At 23.3% G+C, this 24,427-nt stretch overlaps 1 protein-coding gene across 3 annotated transcripts in view; it reads right to left on the bottom strand.

Moving 5' to 3' along the window:
* Window positions 1–24,427, bottom strand: part of LOC128952562 (glutamate-gated chloride channel-like) — a 78,741-nt gene that overhangs the window by 16,840 nt on the left and 37,474 nt on the right. Inside the window, exons 2-3 of one of the 3 annotated variants that reach the window (XM_054297976.1) lie at window positions 22,548–22,669; window positions 9,417–9,484 (exon numbers count right to left, since the gene is read on the bottom strand). In XM_054297976.1, the coding sequence (XP_054153951.1) occupies window positions 9,417–9,484; window positions 22,548–22,669 (190 nt within the window). Of the gene's footprint in view, window positions 1–6,279; window positions 6,348–9,416; window positions 9,485–22,547; window positions 22,670–24,427 lie in introns of all 3 variants that reach the window. The other 2 variants (XM_054297984.1, XM_054297992.1) reach the window with 2 other exon arrangements.

Here is a 24,427-nt window from a genome sequence, read left to right as displayed (position 1 = left end):
CTTCCTTTTACAAAAAATTATTTTATTATATCTAAAATTTTTACCATATTGTTTTATAAAACTCTAATATTCTACCCAAAGAGGAAACTGAGGAAAATTTTTTCCTCTTTTCCTAAAAATACTATTATTTAAATGAATGGAGAAGAGTTATTCCTCCATATAACGGTGTTTATCTATAAATTTAATTATCATTTGTTACACCATGTATTAAATATAAAACTTCTATTTTGAATAAAATATTACTATTTTAAGAAAAAAAAAAAAAAAAAGTATATATAGGATTGTTATTTGGTATACATTTATATCCAAACAGATCTATAGTTTAAGTTATCATTTATTTGAACCTAACTATCTATACTATCTATCTATCTATATATATATAGGTTGCTCTGCACTTAATCACTATACCATACAATACAATACACACACACACACACACACACACACACACACACACACACAATCACACACAACTAACTTAGTTATTGACATTAAAAATAAAGCTCCAATTAAAAGCAAAAATAAAAGAGACTTAAAATAAATAGTTATAAATCTATTGATTTATATTGTATTATACTGTACTGTATATATAAAATAGGAGACCAAATAAAATGTAGTTTCAATTTTTGTTTAGTTTTTTTTTTGTTATGTAGTTATTATAAAATAAAATAGAAATCAATTTTTAACTTTATATTTTTTTTATATAAATTATATAATATCTTTTAAAAGTAAAAAGATTATGTTATATATACTGTATATATATATATATAAATATATATATATATATATATATATTTGTTCAGTAAATGTATTTGTTTTAATAAACTAAACTACATGTATAGTTTATTATATTATAAAATAAATTTATTGTATTTATATATATTGTATATAAATTTAAAACAATAAATAAAAGTTTAAATAAAATCAAACTTTCAGTTTATTGATACAATTTTTTTTTGTAAAAAGTAAAAAATAAAGATTTTTTATATTATATTATTTTTATTATATTACTGTATATTCGATAGATTTTAGTTATAGTTTTTTTTATTTTTTATTCATCTATTTATCTAACAGTGATATAATTTGGCATTTTTTTTAAAAAACAACTACAAAAAAATCAAATAATACTAGAAATAATAATAAAACTCAAATATGTTTTATTATGTTATATATATAACTGATATTTATATTAATAAAAATTTATTTTATCGATACATTGTTTTTTTTGTGATTTCCCTATTGAGATATATCATACTTTAAACTATTATATATATATATATATTATGTGTTATACAATAACTAGTATACCTTATATAGAAAAATAAAACACATATATATAAATTGATAGATACAGTAGATATTTATCATCATATCAAATATGAAAATGTTAAATAATTAAATTAAATTAAAAATAAAATGTAACCAATTAAATAATCAAATCAATTACTCAACCAAATAAATAATTGAATTAAAAAAAATAAAAAAATAGATTTTTTTTTTTTTGATTAAATTCCCAGAAATTTCTAAAATTCTTTTCTCAATGTTATATATATATATATATTCTGTAATTTTCTACACAATAGAATTGTCTGATTCTTTAATAATAATAATAATAAAAATTGTAAAATTTTTTGAAATATCTCTCTCTCTCTCTCTCTCTCTCTCTCTCTCTCTCTCTCTGTGAACATTACAAATGATTTAAAAAAATATAAAAATATTATAGTTTTCATTGAAGAAAATGTTCAGAAAATTCTGATGAAAAGATTTACTCATTTGAAAAGTAGAGGACATAATCAATAATAATAATAATAATAATAATAAAATTTTTTGACTCAAAAATATACACTTATATGTACTGTATATATATATATACAGTATATTTCATTCAATAATAGTAATAATAATAATACTGTAATACCAGTAGTAGTGAAAATGATTGAAACATTACTGTCATTGCCAGACAATCACAGTAACTAACAATTACCAGTCTATGTGTGTCTTAACTATTATATATATATATATATATATATATATATATATATATCAAAAATAATATTATATATATATATATACAGTATAAGTATTAAAAAAAGTTATATATATATTGTATAGTATATTGTAGATCATATAATGACCATTGAATTTTCAATTGATAATTTTGCCGACACTTATTTTTATTATTATTTTATACTATTACACAATAGTTATGTCGGAAAAAATAGTTTTATTTTTATTTTTTATTATTTTTTTTTTGTTTTTGAGTTACAAACATAAAATGTATATAAATTACAATTGAATACTGAAATTTACAAAAAAAAATTATTATTACTATAATTATTATTATTATTTGAATTCAATTTTCTATCTAACTATATATATATATATTATCAATATGTGGTATACATATAATAAATTTTACCAAAAAAAATACTAATAATTTTAATAATCATAAAATTTTTAGCAAAAATTTAATCTAAAAGTTGAATTATATTTAACAATACACAAAAAAAAGTTTTAATAAATAGTATTAATCATCACTTAATTAATTTTATTTTTCAAAAAAAAAATTTAAACTAATTTTTAGCAACAACAAAAAATGTATTCAAATAAATTCAAAAAATAAAATTATTTATATATTTTTTTTATTACTTAATTTCCTTTATTTTCTCTCTCTATTCAAACTGTAATTTAATTTTATTTGTCAGATAATTATCTTTGAATATCTGATATATATATTGTGTCGATAGCAGGCGCTCGACACTACAATTCAGTTGCAAGCGTGGATATAACAACTACTCTACCGGTTCCGCACCAGTAGTAGTCGTTTAGCTCTCACACCGACATGTCGTATATATTTTAATTACTAAATAAAACCGTTTTTTATATAACGCGTGTATTTACGTTAATTACTTTTACCGCCGATTCCCCGATATTGAGTTGACTTTCCGCTCGCTATGCGATAGTCATCTCAATTGGCGCAGTCGCCGAGATCGAATTTACGTTAAAATCACCGATTTTTATACCCCATTTTTAACCGTTTTTACGACGTTTGAATGCTAAACTCAACGGTTTTTAGACGCCTTTTATTTTAACGAATTTTATTAACCGACTTTTGCGACGACTTAGAGCTTATAAAGAAGCGTAAAGACCGAAGAAGGTATCGATGGCTCTCCGATCCGGTAATAACTACAGGGCAACCCTGCCGCCCACCGACGCCGAAGATATTACCGAAGATATTCCCGAAGATAATGCCGAAGACATGACGAATATAGCCGACGACTTGGATAGCCTAACTCAGGACATTAACGCCGACACCAACCTCGATGAGTTGGCAGAGCGTATGGCCACGTTGGCCACCGCTGCCCGCACCGCTGCGGCAGCCCGCGAACAAGTTATCCAAAACGGGCTTACAGCCATACGATTGGCAAATGCGAATACAATGAGACGATTGGATTTCACCGATAGCCGTAACGCTAGACCATTATCGACGCCACATCACGCCAGGACTTCATCGAAGATGTGTGAATCGTTTAGTGGCGACAAATCGATTGTACCGATAGACGAATGGATAGACGGTTTTAATTCGCTGGTATACGATTTTACCGACAGCGAGAAGCTTACATCGTTGGCCAAACACGTTACCGGCGAGGCGTACAGTTGGTATTGCCGTGAGGTCGCACGCAAACGACCAGACATCACGTGGGAAACGTGTCGAAAGAAAATGATCGCCCGTTTCGGCCGTATGGTAGGCCACGGGATAGTCGAAGCATCTGACCGTCGACTTCGAGGAAACGAATCAGTTTTGTCCTATTATAACGATATGCGCCGGCTTTTGGATGAAGCCGAGGCCACGGATAAGCAGGCGGTCGGGCTACTCACAAAAGGTATGCCCGACTGGTACAAACCACATCTGGCCTCCCAGAAGCCGAAGTCACCCGAAGATTGGTTTAGTATCGCCGTAGCGATAGAAGAGACACGAAAGCGACAGCGATATCCGAATATCGATTGCGATAACAATGACAGGCCTTACGATTCGAGAAAACAACGTAACAACGACTTACCTACAAAACCCTGTCCTCGATGTCTCCGATCCGGATATACTGAATATCATTGGATGCGCCTTTGCCACCGCCCAGACACTAGACAACCACCAGCTCCACGCCCAGCCGATGAAAATGATTCTACAGCTGCCGTCAACGCTATAGTTATCAATGATAACCGCCATTACAGCATGAAGGTCAACGACAAACCTGTTAAAGCATCATAGATCACGGATCCGAATTGACAGTCCTATCGAAAGAAATAGCCGATGATTTGCGATTGCGACCCGACGGACAAGGAATTAAAGTTAAAACCGTCGCCGGATTTAAGACCACTCTCGGAGAAGTTCGAGTCGCTATCAACCTCGACGGGCATACCGAACGAGTGTCGATGCAAGTAATGGACGACATCTCTTACGATGCTATCGTTGGCATCGACATAGCCGACATGGAAACGAAAGTACGTTTGAAAACCCAACGAAACTTCGAAAGCTATTCGATTAAAGTCGCAAATGAAGCGACAATGGGTTTAATTACAGTCGTTGGTGCCGCGTTGCCAACCGAACCAATACTTAATCCGATAGCTGAACAGCCGAAACCTGTGCCCACCGAAAAGCTGACGACCAAAGAGACCGACGATCAGATAGTAAAGAAACTCATCAGACCGTCGTTTACTCAATTGACATTAGCTCACGACAATCAACACGAAATCAAGGCGTATAACATCCGAAAACCGAAGATAATCGACGGACTCATACACGTAGCATATCGTGGCGTAACTAAATTAGTTGTACCGCCATCGATGGTCGCAAACGTAATAAAAGAGTTCCATAACGACGCCAATCATCACGATATTGAACATACTTTTCGATTGGTTTCATCGAAACATTGGTGGCCAACGCTGAGAACCGATATCTCCAACTTTATTAAGAGATGCCACCAATGCCGACAAAACGTTACTAAACGATATCGTAAACCGCCTATCATACGCAAGGTCAGACACGACGATAAGCATCGCTCATCTGATTTACGTATCGGTGATAGCGTTAAGTATCGTATACCCAACAGTTACTCGACGCGAAACAATCGTTACATTCACGGCCGGTACCGTATAGTTGATCGGATCGGTCCCGAAACCTTCCGCATAAAACAATTCAACGTAAGAGATGGTAATGTCACGAAAACGTTTGTTTCTCATTCATCGCATCTCTTACGCTATCATCGCTATCATAACTCGCCGTTCACCGAAAACATATCACGTCACCGCTCAAGACATCGATTACTGCCCGCCGAATCACAAGCATCTCATTGGTCATCCGACCTATGGCCGGAATCTCGCGGCCGGGGAGTGTGTCGATAGCAGGCGCTCGACACTACAATTCAGTTGCAAGCGTGGATATAACAACTACTCTACCGGTTCCGCACCAGTAGTAGTCGTTTAGCTCTCACACCGACATGTCGTATATATTTTAATTACTAAATAAAACCGTTTTTTATATAACGCGTGTATTTACGTTAATTACTTTTACCGCCGATTCCCCGATATTGAGTTGACTTTCCGCTCGCTATGCGATAGTCATCTCAATATATATATATATATATATATATATATTTGAATACTAATGTTGAAAAAGGTACGAAATTTTCAATAAAAATTTTCAACAATAAACAATTTAATTAATTATTTATTTTTATTTTATACGTATAGTAGTAGTAGTAGTAGTAGTAGTTTGACATTAAATAAAAATAAATTAAATTACTAAATATGATTATACTATTTAATTTAGTATAATTTACACACTAATATTATATTATTTGTTAGTTAATATATAAAATAATATAATATAAAAAATTATACATATATTTAACATAATTAAATAACATATTAATGTGAAGTCATATAATCAATATATAAGTAAAAAAAACATTAATATATATTTAATATTTAAATATAAATTATTTTTAATTATAAAATGTTTTATACAAAAATAATAATAAATTTATTTAAAGTCTAAATATTTTTGATTTAATTTAGTATTATATATATTAGACAACTAATACAAAAATATATATATATAATACTAAATTAAATATATACTATATATATTTAGTTATACCTCCATTAATTAGTTACTTACTATTATTATTAATATTTTAAAAATATTTTTAATTCAATATTTATTTTACTTATTATTTTTATAGTAGTAGTAGTAGTAGTAGTAGTAGTAGTAATACATACCATATCCAGGTCACTAATTTTGCTAATACTTCTCAGATAAATGTTGACGCGAACAATACAGGGACCATCTGTTAGAAGTTGGCAATCATACATACATATATATATATATACAATATATATATATATATATATATAATATATAACAGCCATATAAATAGATATTTTATTTATTTTTTAAAATTTATTTACTTATAATTTATTATGATTTTATTAGTATAATTATTTTTTAAAAAGCTAAATGTTATTTTTAGTTATTTAAACTATTTAGAGATATTTTTAAAAAAAATTGAGTGTATAGTATGTTTCAAATATATTCAACTTATTTACTGTATATATATATATATATATATATATATATTAATTATATATATACTAATATATACTGTATGTGTATATAATTATGTGTGTGTATGTGAGTGTGTGTTTAAAATAATTAATAAAATTTTAGTTTTTAATTTTTATTTAAATAGACACACAAAACACATATAGACACACAAAAAACATTAATTTTTTTTAACAACACATATACACACATATAAATAGTAGTAGACATATACCAAACACTTAGAAAAATATATACCGGTATATATATACATACAGTAATACAGTAAAAACTATACACACAAATATAATATACAATAATACATAAATATACATACAATAGGATAGACATAGACATACCGGTACATATACATTAAGTTGAACTGGATCATTTAGTATTTTTATTTTGTTGTATAGCTAGTTTAGTTAGATAGATAAGTAAGTGGGCGAGATATATACCCGTTAGTTGTATTAAATTAAATTTGTTTATCATATTAAAAATCAAATATCACATAAATCTATGTCTAGACATTGTTTACATTTAAAAAAAAAATATTTAAATTGAAAAATTTTATTTATAACTTTTTTTTGATTCAAAAAAAAATAAAATTACAATAAAATTATAATCAACTTCACATTTGAAAAAAACAAATATAATATAATAAAATATTTTTTTAATAAAATTATTATAAATATTGTAGAAATATTTAAACAATTATTTAATTAATTTTTTTTTGTAGTTATAAAAAATATATATATTAAATACAATTGTAATTTTTTATGATTATAAATATTATTATTAATAATATATAAAAATTAAATGTTTTGTTAGGCAGAAAATACCAGTAAGTATTATATATATATATAAATTAATAATATATTTAATTAAATTTATTATATTATATAATTTATGAATGAATTCCTTACAAACACACAATATTATTATATAATTTAATATTAATTTATTAAAAGATATTATTATTTTCTTATTTTATGTATGATATATATATGTGAATAAAATAATAAAATGCATAATATATATATTTAATATACATTGTATATACATATATATATATAATATTATACACAAAAAATAGCTAATAAATATTAAAAAAGATTTATTATTTAATATAATACAGTATTATTATTATTATTATTATTATTATTAATAATACCATATATAATAAATAGTATATAAATTTTCATAAATAACTTATATAACATAAGTAGTATAACATATAAGTTGTAAAATACTATTAATATATATATATACAAAATTCATATAAAATTTAAATATTTTATAATATTCAGAATCGAATTCCAATAGTAAAAAATTGTTCCAGATGAAATTTGCAAATATATTAAATTTTATTTAAATATTATTTTCAATCTATTCAATCAAAATTTTTTTTATATTAATTTTAATTTATACAATAATATAGTCTAAAACTGTTTGTTTTTTATATTTACTAATAAATCAATAAAAAATCAAACTGAGACTTATAATAATAATAATACACCTACTAAAAATTTTCTATCATTATATATTAACATAATATATATATATATATATATAATTGAATTATTAATAAACTAATAGAATATTCTTTATATATTATGGATAAATTGAATTCTGTGATTCTATTATTATTATATTATTTCTATAAATATATAATAAAAATAATTGCATATTGTTGTGCATAGATTGTATGTATGTGTATGTGTGTGTGTGTGTGTGTGTGTGTGTGTGTGTGTGTGTATGTATGTATGTGTGTGTATGTATGTATGTATGTATGTGTGTGTGTATGTATGTATGTATGTATGTATGTATATATAATCAATAACTACTGTCTAAAAGTGCACAAATACATTGTGCATATATAAAATATTCATAAATAATAATAATAATAATATTTATTGAAATACTTATAGCGCACACTACTAACTAATACACATTACAATTTATTTATGTACATCACTATTAATATTATATATATATATACAGTATATATAAAATGTATTATACTGTATATGTGTTTGTGTTGAGTAATAGACAAAAAAACATACCAAACAATAGACTCAGTCACCGGAATATAAGATAAAATAGTATTAATAATAGAAGTATAAGAAAAAAAAAGTTTTTTTTTAATAAATATAGTGTATATATATATAAACTATTTTTTCTTTATTAATCTATTTAAACCGTATATATATAGTGTATACAAATATTTTAAGTAAACATTAAAATCAATTGTTTGTCGATAATTGAATATTTTTATCGTTGAACACAAAAAAAATAATAATACTAAACAAAATAAATCTATATATAAAAATAATTGAAATATTCAATTAATAATATATATATAATTTTTTAGATAGACAAAAATATATATATATTAATTTTTATATATAAATTTATACTGTATTTAATTAGTAAAAAACTATATTATTTTAGATAAAATTCATTATTGTTATTGTAATATTATTATAAAATCTATTTACTATTAATATATAATTTATATTTAGAAACCAATATTATAAACAATATATATACTAAATTCAAAATTAATAAAGTTATGTAAAAAAAATAAAAATATTAAATAATAATAAACAAAAACACAAAAATAAAATACAATATAAAAATGATGAAAAAAAACTAATATATAATTAAAATCATAATTATTTTTTGTGAACATGGACATTTTATTGAGTTTGTTGCACTAGTAGGATATATATATAGAGGGGGCGGGTGGGCAGGCAGGCAGGCAGGGGATGGGTAGGTTGGTTGCACACAATAGGACAAGCTGAGCACTTACCATGGTAACATCATCAATACGTGATATACTCCTGATGTAGACGTTTACACGTACAATAGCCGGTCCATCTAATTATTTAAACAACACACATATATATATATAAACACATGGACACCAACATATAGATAGATAGATACATATAAAAATATTTAAAAATAATAAATAAATAAATATTGACATAGACTTATAATTATATATAATATTTTTAAAAAAAAACATGGCATTCAAAATGATAATTCAATACTATTGTATACTATTAATATTATAGGCCATCAATATATATATATATATATATATATATATATATATGTATATAAGTAACAATTATAAACAGCACATTTAGATAGATAGATAGATAGTTAGCAAACATTTAAAAGAGAGGGAAACAGTAATTATATTTTTGTACACATATTTTTTGATGATTTACGATATTATATATATATATATATTTATATGATATATAGATATTGTACAGTATATGTTAGTTAGTTAGTTATATACAGTATTAAATGTTGTGTTAATATATCTATATAGGATTTTGTTAGTTATAGTAGTTGTTTAGGATATATATATATATATATATATTGATAGTTGTTATAAACAATTATGTTTAACAATTGATTAGACATATAGACCACACATAAATATATAGTGTAAGTATTTATATATATATTGAGAAAGAGAGAGAGAGAGAGAGAGAGAGAGAGATTATGAGGATTGGGAGCACCAAAAAAAAATTTGATACAATAAATCAAATGATTACAAAATAGTCAATTTATACCAATTTATCATTTATTTCTACAATACTGTATTATTATTACTACTACTAATAGTGTAATGTAATAAAATAGATAATAGCTAGCTAATTTATTGTATAATAATAAAACTAATTATTATATTTGTATTTATTTCAAATTTATATATATATATATATATAWATATATATATATATATATATATATATATATATATATATATATATATATATATATATATATATATATATATATATATATATATATATATATATATATATTTACAGTAAGTTTATACTGTATTATAAATGTGTTTGGTTTAGATATTTAGAAAAATAAAATAAATAAAAATACTTATTGTCTAAAATTCAAGTATTATTTTGTAAACATTATCATTATCTGCATAAATAAATTTACTATACTTTAACTATAAGTTTTATAACACTATAATAATAACAACAAAAATATGTTTTTAAACTAAAACTATAATAACTGAATATTTATATCTAACTGTATGTTTGAGATAAACATATATAAAGAATATTCTGTAAAATTATTACATATTTATCATTAATGTTATTATTATTATTATTATTATTAATGTAAATGTTAGATGATTTTTCAGTATTATTATTATTAATATTATTACTAATACTATACAGTATAACAACTAAATTATGTAAAAACATAGCCATTAACTGTTAAATAAAGTTGTTTTAATAGACAGCTCATGTAGTTATTATACTGTATATGTTTGATGTGTGTGTGTGTGTGTGTATGTGTATTAATGTTAACACATTGGTAACAGTAGTTATACTAAAATTTAATACTATAAATGTTTGTGAAAATTACATGTTATTAATGAATATCTATACATTAGATAATAATATACAGAATATATCATACAATATACTGTATATATATATATGAAAATATATATAGATTTTCTAAAAAAAAAATTTTTAAAGGAAAACTACATTTTAGTTAAACTTTTTGTTGTTTTTGTTGTCTAAAAACAACATATAAATGTATAGTAATAACAATTTAATGTTTTAGTAGTAGTAGTTGTAGTATTGTTTTAGATTTTTTGATGTTTAGTAATATAAAAATTAGTTTGTAAAGAGTTTTAGATAAATATATAGATAGATAGCAATAGAAAGAAAGAGAGAGAGAGAGAGAGAGAGAGAGAGATAACATATTTTTATCACATTTTTAAAACTTTTACTACAATACAACAAAATATATATTTTATATATATATATATGTTATATGTTTTATATTGCATTTTAATGCTAGTTATTGTCTTATTTTCGACAACAACAATATAATACAATAACTTGCATATTCAAGTCATACACATAACATATATATATATATACAATAATATAACACCGACAACAACAATACCAGCATATGATATATGATATAATGATAGGAAAGTCATGCAAAATGCAAATAATATGTAATAAGTATTCAAAAATGCATTGTTTTTTTTGTGTGTTAGTTGTTTGGTTTATCACACACACACACACACACACACACACACACACACACACACACACACACATACACACATGCATACACATACACACTAGAAGTTTGGCATCTTTAAGCGCACAGTTAGGATGAGACATATACCATACCAGTGCTCAACAAAAATAACATTATTTCTATATACTGTATAATGTTGTATGTATTCCGTATAAATATATACAGTATTTATCAACGCATGAAAAAAAATTTACATAATAATAAAGTTTTATTAAAATAAAAATTGTATTTAAAAGAAAACTAAACTGAAAATTAATTAAATATATAGTGAAAATAATTATATAAAGTTTTTTTTAATTAGTTTTACAGCTAAAGATATACTGTATATTGATATACACACTGGTATTAATATGTTAAGTAAACATACATTGATTAGTTAAGTATAAAAATTATAATAATAACTATGTCTTAAACATACACACACAACAAAAATAATTAATATGCTTATGATATAAATTTTTATGTATAATAACTTAATAACTACAGTATATTATATGATTGAAAATAGATATTGCATTAAAAATAAATTGATTGCTTAATAATAATAATAATACAAATTATACAAACAGACAGTAATAATAATAATAAATAATTATTTTTTTAAAATAAAAATATATCAATTATTTATGTGCGTGAAAATAATTTATTTGATAAAAAATAGATAATAATAATAATAATAATATTTTGTTAATTTTATTAGTTTTTAATTAAAATAATATTTATATATATTGTTGTTGTAGTTATCAATTGTATACTATATTTGGCTATCCTATCAAAAAATAGTAACAAAAAAAATAAGACATCAAATCCACAACAAAAAAATAATAATATCATTGCTATTGATATACAACAACAACAACATAAGATTGACATCATTATCATCATCAACATCAACAACAACGACACAAACATCTACAACATTATCATCAAAGAGAGAGAGAGAGAGAGAGAAAGAGAGAGACCTTTCAATTGGAGGCCTTTTAAATGTATGCCTTTAAATGCATCCAAATATATCAATATATATATATTGGGTTATATATATATATATGGTATGATATGCCAGTGTGTGTGTGTGTGTCTGTGAGCTCCTGTAGTTATTGTGCAACTATATGATAGTCATTCAAATGGCTAGACTATCGGTGCTTATGATCAGGACATTCACTGTTGTTATACTGTACTTTCACTTTAAGTAATTGCATTAAGACTTCAATTTATTTAATATATATATATAGAGTATAATCAATAGTTTCTACTAATATATATAAATATACAATATTTTCTATATAAACACATTATTATATTAATGTTATGTAAATTAGCGACAAAAAAAATCCACTGATTTTATTTGCATTAATAAAAAACAAGTTTAATCTAATAATAAATCATTGGACATCATTTAATAAGATATATATATTTAAGTAATTTAATATAATTTATATATATATATATATATATATTGATAAAATATTAATAATAATAATAATATATTATTACGTTATGTCTAATTTAGGAAACTAATTTAATGATTGATTTATTTATTTAATTATAAACTAATTGAATGCAATACCAATAACTATGATATACTGTAAAAACATATTATTATTATTATTATTATTTAAAGTAGAGTATAATTAATTAAATTTATATTTGCAATAATAAAAAATGCTAATAATTTTTTGGATATATATTTAGCAATTTATTAAATAGATAAATATTATTATTATTAATATTGAATATCAATTTATACATACAGTAGATGTGATTATAAAAAAAGTTTACAAAAATATTTATCAAATATTTTTTTTAACAAAATTTTTTTTATCGTTGTTGACGTTATCGTTCAAAAAAAATTAATTATTTATTATTTGTCAAATCAGTGTTTAAATACATCAGACATTTATAATAATAATAATAAAATTATTATTGATTTTTATGCCAAAATATCTGACATTTTACACACACACACACAGACACTCACCCACTCACTGACACTATCGTCAAAATCATAATAATTCATACAAAAAATAAATATATATAAATACGTGAAAAAATTTTGTTATATTTTTTTGTTATCTCTCTCTCTCTCTCTCTCTCTCTCTCTCTCTCTCTATTATTGAAAATTTTATTTTTATCAAAAAAATATACAATATATAAATTTAAATATAAACTGTATAAATATATTTTTAGGCAAAAAATAAATATCTGAACCAAATATATATATATATTGCAATAGTGGGTCAAATCAGCAAAATATTTAACTATTAAATAAGTTTTGTTTTTATTTAAATAATTAAAAACTTAATTATTACATAAGCTAAATTATTGAAAACTTTCCCTATAATAAACAAATGCTTATATACACTAATATTTCAACATTAAATAATTTTATATTGAAGCCAAGGCTTAACCACTAATAAAACATATTGTAGTAGTTTTTGTTTTTAGCATTACAATTTATAAAAGCATTAAAATGTTATATGAAAAACCTAAAGGTAAACACCTTGTTTTTTAAGGAAATTTTATTCAATATTTAATGTTAAAATAATGCACTAAAATGTTATAGAAAAAATTAAATAGTAAACTCCCAGTCTTAATAGTGATTAAATCCTGACTCAATGTGACACACTTTCTCCTCACGTACACTTTAGTATAAATAGAGGTGTCTCTCAAACACCAAGATCAGTTCTCCACTTGGAGTCATACTACGTGTATTACTTTAAAGTGAATTAATAAAAGTATTTGCATATTACTTTGTGTGTGTGTTTACTTTGTCATCGCGAATCAACTGTTTGGACATCTTAAGGGACGCCTTTGGACCTATCCACAACTACGCGGACAGCTAACAACTATTACGTAAGTGAATATTTTTATTATGAGAACTCCGGACCCCGTATCCGTTAACGGACGGCTCTTAGTGTACCTTATAGGCCCACGGTCCTTATAGGCCCACGGTCCTTATAGGCCCACGGTCCTTATAGGCCCACGGTCCTTATAGGCCCACGGTCCTTATAGGCCCACGGTCCTTATAGGCCCACGGTCCTTATAGGCCCACGGTCCTTATAGGCCCACGGTCCTTATAGGCCCACGGTCCTTATAGGCCCACGGTCCTTATAGGCCCACGGTCCTTATAGGCCCACGGTCCTTATAGGCCCACGGTCCTTATAGGCCCACGGTCCTTATAGGCCCACGGTCCTTATAGGCCCACGGTCCTTATAGGCCCACGGTCCTTATAGGCCCACGGTCCTTATAGGCCCACGGTCCTTATAGGCCCACGGTCCTTATAGGCCCACGGTCCTTATAGGCCCACGGTCCTTATAGGCCCACGGTCCTTATAGGCCCACGGTCCTTATAGGCCCACGGTCCTTATAGGCCCACGGTCCTTATAGGCCCACGGTCCTTATAGGCCCACGGTCCTTATAGGCCCACGGTCCTTATAGGCCCACGGTCCTTATAGGCCCACGGTCCTTATAGGCCCACGGTCCTTATAGGCCCACGGTCCTTCCAGGCCTTGTAACCCTATACGGATCCGAAACCCTAGACGGATTTGAAACCCTACACGGATTTGAAACCCTACACGGATCTGAAACCCTACATGGATCTGAATCCCTACACGGATCTGAAACCCTACATGGATCTGAATTCCTACACGGATCTGAAACCCTAGACGGGTCTGAAACCCTAGACGGATCTGAAACCCTAGACGGATCTGAAACCCTAGACGGGTCTGAAACCTTACTTGGGTAACAGAGCCTATTTGGGTGACAGAGCCTATTTGGGTGACAGAGCCTATTTGGGTGACAGAGCCTATTTGGGTGACAGAGCCTATTTGGGTAACAGAGCCTATTTGGGTGACAGAGCCTATTTGGGTGACAGACCCTATTTGGGTGACAGACCCTATTTGGGTGATAGACCCTATTTGGGTGACAGACCCTATTTGGGTGACAGACCCTATTTGGGTAACAGACCCTATTTTGGGCTACAGACCTAATTGGTCAAAGTAGATTAAACAGGAAACCGCTCGTTCCTAAGCCACGCATTACTATAAGTTATCACTAAAAGAGTCAAAACCGTAAGGTAAGTGGTGTATTGCCGAGTGTTTGGTTTACATAAGTAAGGTTAGTCAAGCTTAGATACCCGTAATGTACCCACTTCCCCTACAATATATATATATATATATAAATATATACTATATATATATATATAAATCTGATTATTTTTCTCATCAAATTAAGTGATGCATAAAATTGAATCAAACATAACATCAATCTATAATATATTTAAATAAATATATATTCAGTAAATATATAAAGTCTGTGACAGAAGGGTGCGAACTGGTTTTTGCTTAATATCTCTATAACTAATTGAGCTAGATCAATAAAAATTTTATGAGAAACATGGAATCCTGGGACGTATATATATAGATTTAAGCTTATGTAGCTAAGCACCGGTAGGTGCCATATCTCTAAAACTATAATAAATATCTAAATATAATGTGAATTTAAACTAGGTGAAAATTCATAGTAATTTTTTAAAAAATTAATAAATTTTAAACAAAAAGCAAAAAAATGTAAAATTTGTGATATTTTGATATTTTCTAGGAAAAAAGTATATTTTGTTATGAAATTAATCTATTATTATTTGTTATTTTATTAGGAATAATTATTCTATTTACAATTTTTAATTATCATGCTTAGTTTTTGAGATATTAAAAGATAAACATTTTTACTATTATATAAATTTAGTAACAAATATAATTAATAAAATTTTATAAGAAAAAATTATATAATGGTAAAAATGTTTTTTTTAATATCTCAAAAACTAAGCATGATAATTAAAAATTGTAAATAGAATAATTATTCCTAATAAAATAACAAATAATAATAGATTAATTTCATAACAAAATACCTTGACACTTTTTTCCTAGAAAATATCAAAATATCACAAATTTTACATTTTTTTGCTTTTTGTTTAAAATTTATTAATTTTTTAAAAAATTACTGAAACACGTGTCTAATGAATTTTCACCTAGTTTAAATTCACATTATCAGAATTTAGATATTTATTATAGTTTTAGAGATATGGCACCTACCGGTGCTTAGCTACATAAGCTTAAATCTATAAAAACTAACTATACTAAGTTATACGTCCCAGGATTCCATGTTTCTCATAAAATTTTTATTGATCTAGCTCAATTAGTTATAGAGATATTAAGCAAAAACCAGTTCGCACCCTTCTGTCACAGACTTTATATTATATACATATATATATATTGTAAATTACAGTACATATACAGTATATAAAGTTTATATATTACAAAATAATTTAACAATAAAAAAAATAGTTTCAACTTTGAAGTAACAAAAATTATAATAATAACTAACTTTTGTTATCATATAAAAATAGTCTAAATAATCAAATCAATATTATTGATATTACTATATACTATAAATAAATTTTTATTTAGTTGAAAAACAGCAAAATATAATTAAAACAAATATTTTATTTCCTAATAAACTAGATTAACAAATAGTTTTATTTATTAATTTTTAATTTGTATTATTGTTATTAAACTAAATTTCTTATAATATTTAGTAATATTATTAGTAAAATCTATACAAACTTATAAAAATGTATTAAATTTAATTGAAAAAAAAATCAAATCAAATAACCTAATTGTTAGTTAAATTAAATAATATTTTTAATCACTGTATTATTTAGTAAAACAATTAATTGTTTTTACTAATACTAAACCTTAACTAAAAAATAATTGTCAAATAAACAAAAAAAAATAATAAAATTTCTAAATCCATATTTGATTAATAGTTAAAAATATTTTTTTCGTATACATAAAATTTTCTAACATTTAATCTATAGAAATATATCTTAATAATCTCAATATTATTTAACTTTTAAATTATATTATACTTTAATAAATTTATGACTATTAAAATTTTTTTAACTATTTTTGTAGACATAATATTTATTAATAATATATATATAATAAATAAAATGTATTTTTCCAATAATATAGACAAACAGTATGAATCATATGATTATTTTTTGTATTTATATAAATTAGTTACTGTATTATATGTACGTATATATTATTGTAGTTTAAATATATATCAATAGTTTGGGTAAATGTATTCAAAGTGTGTATATTATTATATAAGCTGTATATATATGTGAGTCCTTAATAAGATAATAAAAGACAACTAAATAATAGACTCTCTCTCTCTCTCTCTCTCTCTCTCTCTCTCTCTCTCTCTCTCTCTCTCTCTCTCTCTCTCTCTCTCTCTGCAAATCAATGAATGAAAGGGAAAGGGATGTCGTCGACTGTGTGATGGCCTAAACGTGACATAAATTTTTTTTAGCTATCATTTATTATGTAACTCATATATTATGACTTATATACTGTATATAAATTTATATCATATAATAACAATACTGTATACTTGAATGCTTTCATTTCTATCAACAATATATATATAAATATAAATATATTATAATTTAATATTGTATTTACAAAAATAAATGATAACTAACATTATACACAAAAAAAATTACATAAATTCATAAAATACATATCAATTTAAACAAACAAAAAATAAATACATAAAATGTGTTGCGAAACATATCTATAAAAAATGATTTTTTAATGATTATATCAACAAAAAATATGTGACATTTTTTTGTTATATAATATTTATTTTACTATTTTATTTTTTTGCTATACATATCGCATATTTTTTTATTTTGATTGTGTATACCAACTAAATAATATATATATTATTTTTTTGGTGCTAACTATATATGTCATAAATGTCATCAAATTGGATAACCCTGAATAACTAACTAACTATAATATATATATATATATATAAAGTTTATATATATTTATATATATAACTGAATCATTGTTCATCTATCTGTATAATAATAATAATAATATTATTATTATTACGGGTAGTCATACTGTATATATATATGATATCTTAATAGACATAACTAGTGTGCCGTCAACCGGACTGACCATCAAATTATTATTATTACAGCATTTTTTGGTGTTGTTGTTGTTATACACAACTAGAGTGACCAACAAATAAGTATTTTTACTAAATCCTGTATAATATTTTTTACTTTATTTTATATAATTATTTTCTAATTTAATATATATATTATATATAATTTGTTTGTTTGTTTTACCATATAAAAATTTACTATAAATATATACAATTAAATAATAGCTTATATATATTTTAAATTATTATATTTAAAAAAATATATACAACTATATGTATTTAACCAAAAAAAATAATAATAATTATCTAATATTTCATTATTTAATTTTTAAAAAAATTAATATATAGCTAATTCTAATAAAGTTTATTCAATTTATTTTATTTAATTTAATTAATTATAATTATAATTAGTAGATATTATTAGTCTAATTAATTTTTTTATGTGTGTGGATAATACAGTAGATTATAAAACCTGTATAAAACCATGGATATGTTAGTCAGTCATAGTTGCACTGGTATGTCTAACAACAAAAACTATTATATATGTGTCGGTGCTATGATATGATATGTCTGGTCCTCCGACACTACTACTACTACTACTAAATATCATTAACTACTGGCAAAAAAATGACATCAACATTATGTACGCTCCAAATAATAATAATATTATTATTATTAATATTAACAGTAAAACTGTTAAAAAAAAATAATTGTTATGTCTTAATAATATTTCACAGTTCATCCATTAACTGTATCCTAACTGTCTGATTGTCTATACCAGTGAGTGGACAGTTGTTTTTATTTTCATACACACACACACACACACACACACACACACACACACACACACACACACATACATGCAATATATATAACATATCATATAATGTAAGATCATATCAATGAGAAATTATTAATTATAGTTTTAACAGTTAGTTGATTGTGTCACACCTATTGTATTAATACTATATTTTTTTGTAAAATATAAAATGTTTTATATATATATATATATATATGATATATAAATAATATTTTTGTTTCTAAGTGTGTGTGTGTATGTTATAGATATATATATATATAAATAAGCAAAATAAAAAAGTATATTAAAATTATTATCATTTTTCAATTTAAATTAAATTATTATTATTATAAACGTGATTCAAAATATAAATGAAATATATATATATATATATTTTTGTTGAGATAAAATTGAAAATTGAAAAAATACATTGCACTTGAAATTTTTTTTTGTTCAAAAAATACTAAATAATTTTCAATAATAATATTATTTTTATATAGAGATTATATATATATATATATGTTTGTGTGTGTATCTGAGTAAACAACTTATTATAAATCTTTTATTTACTTAATCTATTTTTTGGTTTATATTTTTAAAATAAATAAAAAATAAATTAATTGAAAAAACTTTATTATTTTAGTTTTTTTTGTTGGTATTAGTTTGCACTTGAAAAAATAATAATTTTATTTAATTTGTTTTTTTTGTCAATATACTAGATGTAGACATAGATTATATTATAGCAATTTATTTTTTTTTTGAGATTTAAATCTATATAATATATCCTATATAAACATAAGTATATATACAGTATATATATATTAATAAATATATAAATATATTAAAAAATATATAAGTATTTTTCAAATATATATATATTTAATATGTGTTTGAAAGTGATAGATATCAGTTAATATTAAGTGTTTATCAAAATATTATTATTTTTTTAGATATAATATTATTAAAAAATATATATATATAGATTTTATTTTTTAATAAATATTTAAATATTTTTAGCAACAAAACTATTAAATTATAAACTCAACTAAAAAATCAAATTAAATTCAAGTATTTTTACAGTATATACTGTATATTTAATGTAAATTATTTAATATTAATATATATATATATATATATATATTTATATTTATATTAAAAATCAAACATAATATGATATTATCAAAAAAAATTAGTTGACAAACATAAAAAAATAAATAAAATAAAATAAATTACATATAAATTAACAGTTAATGTGTGTATGTGTGAGGCGACAGATGTTGTGTGTGTGTGTGTGTGTGTGTGTGTGTGTGTGTGTGTGTGTGTGTGTGTGTGTGTGTGTGTGGTTTAAACAACATTAAATGCGATTATAATAATTGTAATAAAAAAAATTAACTACCAATAAAAAATTGCAATGCAAATAAATAGTTTACTAACTAAAAAAAATAAATTACTATAATTTTCATCTATATAAAGTTTATCATAAATTTTTTTAAATATTAAATATTTTTTTTTTAAATAATGCTATTGATTTTCATCAGTTAAGGGATAATCATAGATACCAAGTGTGTGTGTGGGGGGGGAGGGGAGGGAAGTCATAATCTATAAATAATTGTTGGCATATTATACCGCTTACATGCATTTAAATTTAATTAACAGTTTTTAATTGCTAATTGTATTACAATTATAATACTAATATTTAGATTAATAATTTAGATATTTTATTAAATATTATATAATACAACAACAAAAAATATTATAAATTATGCATACAAAAATTATTATTATTAAATTTACAGTTATAATTTATTATGTATTCTAATTTTAATTTATATTTAAAAAAAAGAGTATTGCATTTATTATTGATTGTAAATCTAATTTAGAAAATTATAATTTTTAAATAAGTAATAATTATTCATTATTAACTATTGTATAAACTATTATATTAAATATATTATATACTATTATTACTATAATAAACTTAACATAATATATTTTTTAAAAAAAATAATTTTAATATAATATGTTGGTATACTATATAAACTATAATAATTAATTATTATTTAACTATATATATATAGATAATAATTTAATTAAAAAAAACACTACATCAATAAATTATTAATTAACCCTGGTATTGTTGTTGTTGCTATTACTTATGGTATTATATATATATATATATATATATATATATATATATATATATATATATATATATATATATATATATATATATATATATATTGTTTTTATGGTGCTTTTAGTTAGTTATTACATTATACAGTAGTATTACATWTATATACTGTAAGTAGATAACAAAAATCAATTTTTTGTGGATACAATTAATGCTCGGGTATTAAGTGTACTGTATGTGTAGGGAACGGGAGATTATTTGGTGTAGTAGGGTTGTAGTAGTAGTAGTAGTAGTAGTGATAGTAAAGGGATATATTCAATACATTTATATACATAACAAAAAAAACATTTATACACATATACATACATATATATAAAAAATATATATATACATAAAATAATTATCATAATGTTTGTTGTTGTTGTTTGTATGATATTATTGATTGATCTAGGTTAATTATGCATTGAAACATTAATATAGGATATATATATATTTTAATATATACTGTATAATTTAATTTTAGTAATAATAATAATACTACTAATAGATTAACGTATAGATTAATAAGTATCTTATATTACTATTATTATTACTATTAGTTATATTATATTATACAATATATTATTAACACTAAATACTAATGTTTTAATTGTTAATTTGATTTATTTGTTTTGTTTGATAACACATATTACTAATACTAATAAATTGATTGGTTAGTACTGTTTATATTTGTAATTAACTAATTAATTAATTAAATGTGATGTGAGATCTCTAGTAATAGCCCCTAAATAGCGTCTAATTATTTAATAAATAGATATATAAATATTATTTAGTATATTATATATTATTATTATAGGACAATACGACACATACCTAACTTACCGACGGCACCCGAATTGTTGGCACCCATTGGCCGTATTCGGCTATCATAGCGGCCATCACCGATGATTGAGTCTAATACACGCTTTTCAATGGCTCGGATATTAGCGCTGGCCCTATATATGTATGGGGAACGGTATGTTTGGTTGGTTGGTTGGATAGTAATAGATAATGATAATGAACATACATTAGATAAATGATATAATATTATATAATAATAATAATAATACTGTACAGTATATATATATATATATATTTATAATTTGGTTATATTTAGGTTTAATAGGGCTATATATTCAAGGCTTATAAGTTATAGCTAGAGCTTAGGTAGCTTTTTAATAGCCTAACCTAATCATCCCTCTACTCCAAGAAAAAAACCAAAAAAAAAATCATTATATAAATAGACTATTAGTTTATTAGTTAAGCAAATAATAATAATAATAATAAAATAACGGGTTATTTAAGTAGTGATATCAAACATAATTGTTTTCAATGTATTATTTAAGCATTGAATTATTTTTTAAAAAAATAAATAAATAAATAATTTTTGTTATATTTTATAAAATAAGGTTTAGTTTTGTTTAGTTTTGATAATAAACTTTAAAAAAACAAAATTATTATTAGAATAATAATAATTATACCAAAAAAAAAATAATTAGCAAATTGTTTGCGAAAAAAAACTTTTATTTTATTATTTTTGTGTCTAAAATATAGTATAATTTTTAGGAAATTGTCGCCAGAAATAAATAATTAACATTTTTTCGTATCACACAATTGTTTAGGTTTTTATATATGTATTTAGTTTGATATATTAATTACTTAATTTATATAAAGTTATATCAATTAGCAAAATGATTAATAGATTTTATTTTTTTGGTTTTTTTTGTGAAAGTCATTATACTATATATATATAAATAAATAGTAATAAAATAATACTTGATTTGTTTGCATAATGTGAACCAAAGTTTAATTAATTAATTAAGTAATTTTGTTATTTTTTTGTTGTTGTTTAGTTAAGATAATATCCGTATATACACACAGAAAAATCATTAATAAAACTGGCAATTAATAAGTAAAATAATAGTATATATATAATAGTTTAAGTAAAATAAAATTTAGTATAAATTTTTAATCCAAATAATAATATAAATATTTAATTTATCAAAATTTTTAAAAAAAATGTTTAATCTTTTTTATTGAATAGTAAATTTTGTTGTTGTTGTTATTGTTATCAATATAAATGTTAAAATATAATAAACAATATATATTATTATTATTATTAATATATTTTCAAAAAAAAGTTAATAAAATCACATAAATCACATGATAATAAAATACATGATAAAATAAAATAAAAAAAAACATTTATAGTATTATATTTTACAATACATATATTTAACAACAACAACAACAACAAAAATATTTAACAATTTATTTTGTAGAGATAAAAATAAAACTTATAAATATTAATAAAATTATTTTTGATTTTTTTTGTATTTATTTATTTGACTTACAGTTTTTTACAGTAGATATAAATCAGTATTTTTTTAGTTTCAATAGATTTTTTTGTACATATATAGTATGCGTGTGTATAAAATCGATAACAAATATTAAAGTAAAAAAAAATAAAAAATGTTAAGTCAAATGATAAATCTACATGTTTGATTTTATAAAAAATAAAATATATTTACTTTTACTATTTATACTTTTACAGTATATATAAAAATAATAATTGCAATAATCTGATAATAATTGTAGTTTTTTTTGTTGTAGAAAAATCTTAAAAGTTTAGTAATATTTTAAATATATGAAAAATGGTCTTAACTTTTCAATAAATCTCTCTCTCTCTCTCTCTCTCAATATATATATATATA

This window comes from Oppia nitens, unplaced genomic scaffold, assembly GCF_028296485.1.
Source record: "Oppia nitens isolate AA-2021 unplaced genomic scaffold, nextdenovo-longstitch-racon4-pilon3 scaffold11_pilon_pilon_pilon, whole genome shotgun sequence".
Taxonomy (NCBI): domain Eukaryota; kingdom Metazoa; phylum Arthropoda; class Arachnida; order Sarcoptiformes; family Oppiidae; genus Oppia; species Oppia nitens.
This window is presented reverse-complemented; position numbering and strand designations above follow the sequence as displayed.